At 38.6% G+C, this 10164-nt stretch overlaps 1 protein-coding gene across 6 annotated transcripts in view; it reads right to left on the bottom strand.

Moving 5' to 3' along the window:
* The window catches only part of mdga2a (MAM domain containing glycosylphosphatidylinositol anchor 2a), a 180581-nt gene that overhangs the window by 37969 nt on the left and 132448 nt on the right, over positions 1 to 10164 (bottom strand). For all 6 annotated transcript variants that reach the window (XM_032542933.1, XM_032542936.1, XM_032542935.1 and 3 more), the window contains one exon: positions 686 to 834. In XM_032542933.1, coding sequence (XP_032398824.1) covers positions 686 to 834 — 149 coding nt within the window. The remainder of the gene's footprint in view (positions 1 to 685; positions 835 to 10164) is intronic.

The following is a 10164-nucleotide window of genomic DNA, read 5'->3' as shown; positions in this document are numbered from 1 at the left end:
AGAGAGAGAGAGAGAGAGAAAGAGGAAGGTACACATTGATTGCCAAAGAGAGAAAATGTAACCATGCAATCCATCAATGCTACCAGCATCTGAAGAGTTTACTTGAGAAGCTGGGAAAACAGAAGCTATGCTTGCTCTTTCTCTCAGCGGGGTTCCCTTCCACTTCTCTGACTGCCCTTCTGATGAAGAGCAAAAACTGAAGCAATTCGTGGAAACCACAGAACTTGTTCAAACATCCGACCCTAAAAGGTTCTTAGTCATTCTGCCAGGCCCACAGAGGCTCATTCACATCCTTAAAAACTGCAAAATAAGACAATCAATGTATCGAGGCGTAATATCGGCACCGTCAAATTGAATATATGCAAGCTGTGCTAACACTTCTATTACATAAATTGGCAATAAGAAAGGTGTTTACAGCTCCACGGCACAAAACGACTCCAAGTCATCTAAAAAGGGTCAAAATGAGGCTGACCAATACCAACCATTATTGTTCTGGAGCCAACATTGCTGGTTTTAAAAACTTGTGTTCTGGCTGTAACAAAAGCCCCCTGTCAATAGATTTCTGTGGGGCTAAATAACAATTTTCACTGCAGCCAGCATTTCAATGATCCACACCGGGAAAAAGAGAACAAATCAGCAGGCATGAGGGTGAGGGGTGAGTGCTCAGATAGACAACTTATCCTACCTGTCTGATGCCTAGTCTGTAGGCGACAATGCGGTCCACGGCGTTGGGGTTCATCTGGGTCCACTGGAGCTTGAAGCCATATACTCTGGGCCGGTTCTGCCACAGAGGGCTGTAGGTATCATAGTAAAACTCCACAGGATAGGCCTTGCCTGGAGAGAAAGCAGATTGTTACCAATACGTAATGCTTTAAAGCTCACTTAAGATTAACAAAAAAATAAAGACTTCAAATGTTTTCCAATACCCATACTATTTAGTACGCTAGAAAATTATTTAGTATGGCCCAATACATAGTATGTCAAATGCAGTATGTCCAAAAATACCAAAATGTCCTATTGCATCTGGTCGGATGTTGCAGTTTGCAAGCCAGCGTGCTTTTCTGGCTATTCTTACCAACAATCCTTTGCACAGCATATATAAACAGGAGGGTGAAAGTTCAAGGCGCAATTTTATGAAGAAGTAGCATGTCCAAACTTTAAACTGCATGCAACAGCACATACTTTGTAAGAGGAGCTGCTGTACATACTGCAAGTAAAAGGAAAAAGTATGTGATTTGGAACTCAGCTGTCTAGAAATCATATGTAGTGGACTATAAAGGCACCTGAATTTCAGGCATACCTACAAAATACTCAGACTGTATTAAAAGGCCATTCCAGCTATAATACTTTAGCAGCAGAGGACGAAGTATTTCTACAGATTGTGACCAGATTGTGTGTCTACATGCACGTGCAAACTAATTATAACATGTAGAAAGCATGGCCTGGACATTAAATGTCTCAGAAAGTGGAACAAGGTAACAAACGCTGCCATCCCTGGTAAGGATGATACTGAATTGTAAATGTCACCACGGGCAACAGTGGTCCTGTCTGGTCCGAGTCGTTGCAGTGTCCTTTTATCACTGCTTAGAAACTTAACATAAAGTACACTATGAGCAATCTATTTTGGATTATTTTGACCACGTTAAAATCCAACTGATGTCAAACTGTCAGACGTTGCATGATAAAGAGATGCAAAACACACTAAGCCTTGACAATGACTGGAATTTTTTTTAAGTGGACAACTGAAAACAATAATCAAAAAGAACACAAGCGCTGAAGTATCGGCACTGTTGTGAACACTCACAGCCCCACAACAGCAGTGCCAATGTCTCATAGTACCAACATCACTGAGTACTTCATTCTGGATGTTTTTGCCTAATGAACACACCAACACTGACACATTTGTAGAGTGTAATGTATGGCATATTTATAAAAAAAAAAAAAAAAAAAAAAAAAAAAAAAAAAAAAAGGCGAATGTATGATTTTTACAGTAAGTCGGTATGAATTTATTTGGTTAACAAATACACAAATAGCAAACAGTACTGATCTTGAAGGTTTGAAAGGTTAGCGTAATTAGGGCATTAGTAAAATAGATGTGAATTCTAACTGTAACCACTGAAAGTTGCTTAGTTATGAGATCTCCATTCTTTGCTTGCATCTGTATGCATTACAGGCCTGCTCTGCTCTGCTGCAGTGGTTTATATTGCACACTGTGCAGGCTTGGAGTGTAAATGTTTCATTGGTTAACATAATGACTCTTCTTTAAAGCCAAAAAAAATGTTGAATGACATGACAAAAATGCACAGTATCTCTCATCTTTGCTATGTTCTGTTTGTTCTATTTTTAGCCGCTCTATATGATATTCCTTGCTGCTGCTAATGACCCAATTTTCCCTGAAGGATCATTACAGTTTCATCTTATGTTACATGACAGAGTGCTTTCATGCCATTGAATTAAAGTGTGTGCCAGATTGTAGTATCTCGTAATTTTTAAATAAATAAAATGAATAAAAGAATAACTATAAGAAAAATATGAAACCAAAAAAAACCTCAACATAGACCTGTTCAAAAAGCTATAGGAAAAAGCTTGTCAGTCCCGATGAAGAAGTTTCCATTCTATGCAGTGGCAGATCCTATAGAGCACGATGCTTTACACTCAAATAACTTCCTCGCTGTAAATTATTTCATACAGATGGATCCAGACTACCACAGAGATCCTTACAAAGCTTTTCCTTCAATTACACAGTTTGCTTTGTTGGAATCTGCGAGGATTTATTTCTAGACAGGGATCGTTGCACGGACTGAATACGTCTTTCAAGATTTTCAACTTTCCAGTCACAGCTGATTTCTGACAGCTGAAGCAGAAGCTGGGAGAACATCGTATTTTAATCAAGATCCAGGAACAAGCTTACAGCATGACCTTCCAGCCAGAGAATAGTAATTCACCTCAATGACACGTTGTTGTGTTTGCCCCTCTGTCATTTGGGCGGGGTTCTTGAAAGATGACAATACCCAAGGCAGATGATTTGTAATAGCCATGGAGAGGACACTGGAGCAGCCATTGTTAGCTCAAACAAAAGCAGGACTGGGATTTGATGTGGAAAGGCAGCAAGTGGTTGATGTATGTCAGGCAACTACATAAACCTGTCAAGTTAGTTTATGTCATTGATTAATTATAGTACCATTATTTTCCTTAACAGATTTAGTTGTCTCCAGGCTCTCTACCTGTTGGCTCTTTAGTGTGAACAGATTCTTGAACCCCTTTGTTTCCTTTGGTTCGAGGTATGACACTCAGGGGAGCAAATACTGATGACTCAGGAGTTTGTGAAGTTTAAAGGGTCATCTGTTTGGTTTTCAAGAATTCAGTAGGCTAGTTGTTCTTAACTGTTTTTTTTTAAGAAATAAAAAATGTTTTTAGGAAATAGGGTTAGGCCTTATCAAACCAGAATGTGAAAACCTGACATTTAAAAGGGAAATCAACCAATTTGAATGGAATCACCACAATCAGTCAATTTGCTTGTGGGGCGAAGTAAAGCCCCACACATTATTTATGTTGAGTTCAACTTTGTTAACTCTGACATGCAAATTTGTTGACCAATATATAACCGTCTTGACGATGTTGATATCTGAGGAAAGTGAGAGCTCTAGATTGCAAAATGGTGGAAGCTTATTGAGGCTTAATGCGATGCAGGATCCATGTTTGCAATCCCTTCTCTATCAAAATTTAAACTGCTCCACAAGACAGCGCATGGTTTGCAGACAGTTATGAGACAGGCATCCATGGTTCAAATGTGTCCCGAGCAAAGGTATTGCTATGTTAGTAGATGGATGTACAGTGCAGATGAACAGTGCTGGGATGAAGCCGGACATCACTAATTGTATCATTAAGAAATACAAACAAGCCAGAATAGTGTAACCACATCGTACACCAGCATTAAGGAAATAGGTCTGGACCATTTTGTTAGCAACTGAGCTAACTAAGTTAGCAAGCTACCACTTTCTGGTGGTACCAGGCCTTAAAGCTGGTGATCGTCCAAGAAAAGAGCAAAACCAACAACTCCAATTCCTGATACCATGTTCATTAAAATGAACACAGGCACTGTAGGTTGTTTGGAGTCAATCCCACATACACAACTGTGATGCCATAAATACTCACTAATTAATCCACAGCTGAAGATATTTCCACACTTACATGTGTTACATTTACAAAAAAAAAGTAATTTACTTTGAGAATTTAAGTTATCTGTGTCTTTAACAGGAATGAATAAGCTTGAGGCTGAGTGCCACAGGCAGTGTATCAATGTCTCTGGTCTTTCCATGGGGTATGTTGACATAAAGCGTAACTCCAGCCTTATCCTTTAAGGATAATTTATGTGACGTTAGAAGAGGACAATCAGTGCTAGGGAAATCCGACTGAGTGTGAACTCTGCTGTATAATCATGGAACATTAGCACATTTCATTATTTATTTGATTACATTGTACTCAAGTTAAGTTCTAAAAGCATGCTCGTCAGATATAATCATTAAAATACAAACAAATCAAAAGCAGTGAGGGCCCTTTGTAGGAGAAAAAAAAAAATTAAATGAGCAGTTACTTTTGGGCTCTGACTGGTTTGACCAATACTCATAATTGTCCATAATAATAAGCCCAAATCAACACTGAGGCCATTTTATTTTCCATTTTCAAAAATTAAATTACATTAATGATGCTTTGGGTAGCCTACTGCAGATCACTCAGCCTTTGCATAAATACAGCTATTTAAAATACAATATTGTAATCTGAGGGAAAGGAACAATCATTCATCAGCCAGATAAAATCCTTTAATGCAGGTCAAACCTTTTTAGAACTGATGAACTGATAAGACAAACTTACTAAAAATTCCAACTAGAAAAACATGTTTCCCAACCAAAAAAATGCAAGAATAATTACTGTCTGCACTTCGCTTAGCAGTGTCTTTCTGTAAAGATGCAGCTGTGTTTACAGCACACTGTACAGTAAATGTTACATAAGCCAGCCTGGCAGATACTGTCAGTTTTGTTCATGCTGATTATACTCTATAATAACGCTGATAAAGAAAAGAAGAGAGTGTATTTTCCAGCAGAGCACAGGCACTTAAGGTTAATTAAAGTGACTCATATCATTGTAATTTTCATAATATGTCTTTAAAGATTCCCACAAAGACTCTGCTTGAGGAACACAACTAAAAAGATTGTATTATTGTGATTATGCTATACTTAATTCCTTTAGCTTTGTAAGTGTTTTGTACTATTCTATTTCAGCAAATGGTTGTCTTTGAGAAAAATGTTTTAAAAGTACATTTCTTAGAGCACAATTACAACAAAAGCAGACATTGTCACAAACTCACAAGTGAATCAATGTCTTTTTTTCAAACATACAATCTAATGTAATGTTGGCTCTCAATCCTAATAATACTTTATGAGTGGTGAAGCACATTACCTAACCCACTTACACCCCTTTAAACTGATAACCCTGGGTGGGAGACATCAAACATAAAGCACAAAAGGCTTAATTGATTTAAAAGAAATCCTGTTTATAACAGCGAAACCAATGCAATGATTTATAACAGCTCAGTACAACCCTTCAGGCAAGACATTGACCTTGTTTGCAGACTTCCTTTTCATTTTTAAGGGTTTATGAACATGCCTTCTTCTTATGAAAGAAAACAGTGCCATATGCTGCTATATGGTGCTGGACCGATGTGTAATGTAGGCTTGTGTGGCAGAAATGACGTTTACATATGGATGCACAGCTGGCCGAGACAAACTCAACACCACGGTATGAATAGCTAACTGCCTATAGGGGAAAGAAATTCAAAACATAGCACTCGGTGGTAATGGCCTGGTTGTGTCCTTCTGGGATAGAAAATAAATCTCTGTGGCTTTTAGAAAAAAAAAAAGGAAAATAGCATCGAACTTTTAATGAGTCACTTTCACACTATTGAGCTCAATCTTCCTGAACTTTGTCCCTCCTCGCCTCCATCCACTCGAACAAAACAACCCTCAAAAAAACAAAGATTTCTGATCATTGATCATATTATCTGGGATAAATGTATTTGTCTTGACCCACCGTGACATTGGATTTTATCCTTCTTGGTAAATATATAGAGTGACTAATCTTGTGAAATTGTATTAGTTTAAAAGAATCACAACCACAAAAATAGGGCAGATAAAAATGAAATAGACAGAAAAAAAGCAGAGTAGATTGTGTCTGTCGTTGAAGCCTGATAGACTTTCAGTCTGACCACAGATAACACTGTTGATCTGCTGGCCTTTTACTCTGACCATGTAACGTCAGGATCCATCAATGTCTTTATGTCTCTTTGAGCTGTGGAAAATGTTCAACATCATCCACCATTTACTGCAGGGGTGAAGTTTGACCCAGGTAAACATGGCACAGACTATAAAGGCACAAATGTTCATGGGCTATGCTTTCTAACAGAGGAATGTGCAGGTATAAAGGTAAAATCAATTTAGTTTTTTTTCTTTTACTTGAAGATAAAAAAAATGATGAAGACAAAAATAACCCACACAAACACTAAAAAACATCAGACTGAACTACTGAAGCTCAAAAACGCCCAAGAGGCCTATTTGAAACACACCTGCTCAGGAGCCCGACAAACACAACAAATAAATCAAGATGACATAAACATTACCAAAACAGATGATGGATCAAATAATAATATATCAAAATAGACTGCAGAATGGAAATAAAATGACAGTGGGAGAGAGAGGGTGTGGTGTGTGTGTGTGTGTGTGTGTGTGTGTGTGTGTGTATGTGTCATACTACAATGAATACATTTCCCTCTAAAACAATATATCATTGCAGCCAACTCTGTGCACCATGTTCCACAATGTAATTCATGCATCATTAAGAACAATAGCTACAATAAAAAGGGAAACTGGGACCATACAAGCAAATCATTGTGTAGAATAGGAATTCATTTCATGAGAAAACTCGCAAAATGCAGACAATGGATATCTGAACATTGTCCCAGAGAATTTACTTGTTCTTCTCTTCTAATTCATGTCAGACAGCCAAAAAGAGGAATTAAATATGGGAAAATGAGAAACATTGTCCGCCCTTTCTTTCCGAAATTTTTGTTTCCAGCAAAACTGCAGTATGCATTGTTTGGGAGACGGATCAATGAAGACAAAGAGGGAGAGGCAGTGTGGACTAGCTCTGCAGAATGTGTTGTTTCAATATAAATTCTAGTTTTGCACTGATCAGACAAATGCAGTGCTTTAAAGGGGCACTCCACGGATTTTAGACATAGAGTTCAGTTTACTTGTCATGGTCAGTCCTACTCAGCTCAGTTGTATAATTATTTATGTGGCTCTGGAGGGAGCCTTTTTTAAAGTTAAAAAATAACTCAAATGATGCCATCGGGGTTGTCTCACCTTGAGTCTGAAAACTTTAATAGAAATCCTGCGATACAAACTTGAGGTTTAAATGAAAAGTGTTATAGATAAAGCCAGAGGGGGTCTAGTGTAAGATGCTGTTGACTGGCATTATGAACAAATCATTTTGTATCTGTCTTTTGTAAGTCCCACAAGTTTATGAAGTGCAATAACAAAGGGATTGACGGAATACACCTTTAAATTTCATGTCTGTGTATTCTGTGACCTGTGTTTCACACAATCACTGCTTCATCAGTACACATTTGTAGCTTAAGGACAGGATGTACAGTAAATACAGACTCGTACATAAAATATTGACTGCATCACACTGGGATAAAATCCCAGAAGAAAAGCAGCAAAGAGTTCAATATTTCTTTTCTCAATCTCCCAACTCCAACTCTTTAGAAGATCATAATTTCAGCATTTGCTAAAAAGTCAGGCATCCCATGACAGAGAATCTGAGCCAAAGCTCAGTGGTACACATTACATCCCTCTGAGGGGTCTCTCCCCTGGTGCAATTTAATGGCCAACTTGGCCAATACGGTCGACTTACTGTTTCCACAGATGTCCCAATGGCTTGGCACATGGGCATCCATGCACATGCACACACACTCTCCCCTGGCACAATACACTTTTTGAGACAACAATGTTTATATAAGCCAAAGTATTGTCAAATGCCAGACTTTGGTGAGCTTGCATGTCTGTTGGCATGGTAACATGTATGTTTTGCATAGTATGTTAACTGGAATGGTGTGTTTAATCAAGCCACAGTGGCCTCAAAACTTCAGACTTCTGACTTTGTTACCTGCCGCAGCTGAAAAATAAATTCTAGAGAAAACATTGTACTAAATAATGTTGATCTCATTTGTAGCTATTGAATTTCAGCATAAAATGAAAAAAAAAAATCTTAACGAATAAGAGCTGGAGTTAAGGGAATGGGGCATGCCAGATTTCATGGATGGTGGGAGGAACAAAAGTGGATTTTCTGCACCATGCTCCTGCACTCAGGGGGTTACGCAAAGAGCCTCCATACCTTTGGCAACCACTGAGTCCAGATGGTGGGAATCTGGAGCATTGGGCGGGAGGAATGGCGCGATGGTGGGAGAGAGAGGGAATGGTGGATGGAGGATGAAAGGGAAGAAAGGGGAGTGGAGGTAGGAAGAGGGGAGATGGAACATGAGCAATAGCAGGCAAAACCCCAGGCCTGTTGAGAAAAACAAATGGCTGGAGGGGACTATCTGCTTCTGTCTCTCTGCTCTACCTGTTTCACCACGGAGGACTGATTTATGACACGCACAAGGGGGGTGCCCATCTTTCTCTCTCTGGAGACAATAGAGAGACATTTAAAATGAGAAAGATGAAGAATGAGGGTAAGCAAACATGGACAAAGAGAGACAGAAACAGAAAGAGAGGAAATCAAGTGCGAAAAAAGGTAGGATTAGAAGACAGCAATAGATGAGTAAAAGAGATACTACAAAAGAGGAGAGCAACCTTGGTGGCAGAGGATCAAAGTGACAAATACTCCTCCTGTGACCCTTCAGCTCCTGTCTCTAATGGGAGGTCTGGGAGATTGAAACCTCGGCCAGAGTTCCTGCGGTCACTCAACGTGGCCAAACTAATTTGGTCCTGTCATAACAACCAACTTAGAAGAAACTTCCATCTTTTGGTGGAAAAAAAAGATCTAATAAAATAGCCGGAAGGGGGTGTGAGTATTATCTGAAAGAACAGGTTTATTTGTGTGAGACTGAGGAGGAGGCAACATGATTGATGTGTCATGTTGATGTATTTTTTAAAAGTTATTTCACTCTTCTTTAAAAAATAATTGTCACACTTCGAGACATACATGCAGCTAAAACAGAGTGTGACATGGACAGTTTTTTTTTTGAGGAGCCATTTTTAACTATCAAAAAAATTAACTGTGAATACTTCATTCGAGTGCATACGCAAGGAAATGAAATATGGTATGTGTATGACAGAAATGGCACGTACTCACTTCCCGTACTTAAGTAGAGTACATATACTTGTGTTAAAAAAATTCTCTGGTAAATGTAGAAGTACTGATTTAACTTCTATATGGCTTTTGGAAAGAAAATAAAGGATAACATATGAATTAGGCAGACATTAATTAAGATGTTCTGCAGCACATTGACCAGGAGTCATTCTTGATACCTACAATCTCAAACATCTCTCTCAGATAAGGCCGAGGATGATTGGGAATATCTTGTTGCTTGTCTCCTGAATCTCTGGGATCTCCGTTTTCTTCATTTTCAATCATGTCGCCATCCATAGGCTGCTACTATGTAATAACATTAGCATTATCAAGCTGCACTGATTTTCCGCAAATGAAAGCAGAATGCCGCCAAATCTGTTAAGTCGTCTTAGTGGTCCGTCAAGTGAAACATACAGTATAGTCCCATCCAATTGGAGTGGATTCGGTACTGATGAAGCAAACAATACTAACGGTAACTCCAGAGGAATTATTTGAAACTTGTTAATGAGGACTAGATTAGGGCTGTATTTAAAGCTGATTCTGGTGTGCAACTTCACCCCAGGTGTGTCTGTTAAAACATGGACAGAGACAACTTCTCTCTTTTGATGCTTACAATCAAGCAACTTGCAACCTAGCTAACAGGTGAAGAACACAAACAACAAAATCCCTAGCTAACTAACTAACTTTAAATGTGTTAATGAGCTATGCAACTATACAACTATACAATAAGTTATACAACTTACAGTTCTCAAAGAC

The sequence above is a fragment of the Etheostoma spectabile genome, chromosome 18, assembly GCF_008692095.1.
Source record: "Etheostoma spectabile isolate EspeVRDwgs_2016 chromosome 18, UIUC_Espe_1.0, whole genome shotgun sequence".
Classification (NCBI taxonomy): domain Eukaryota; kingdom Metazoa; phylum Chordata; class Actinopteri; order Perciformes; family Percidae; genus Etheostoma; species Etheostoma spectabile.
The sequence above is the reverse complement of the archived record's forward strand: the minus strand, read 5'-3'. Positions and strand labels throughout refer to the sequence as shown.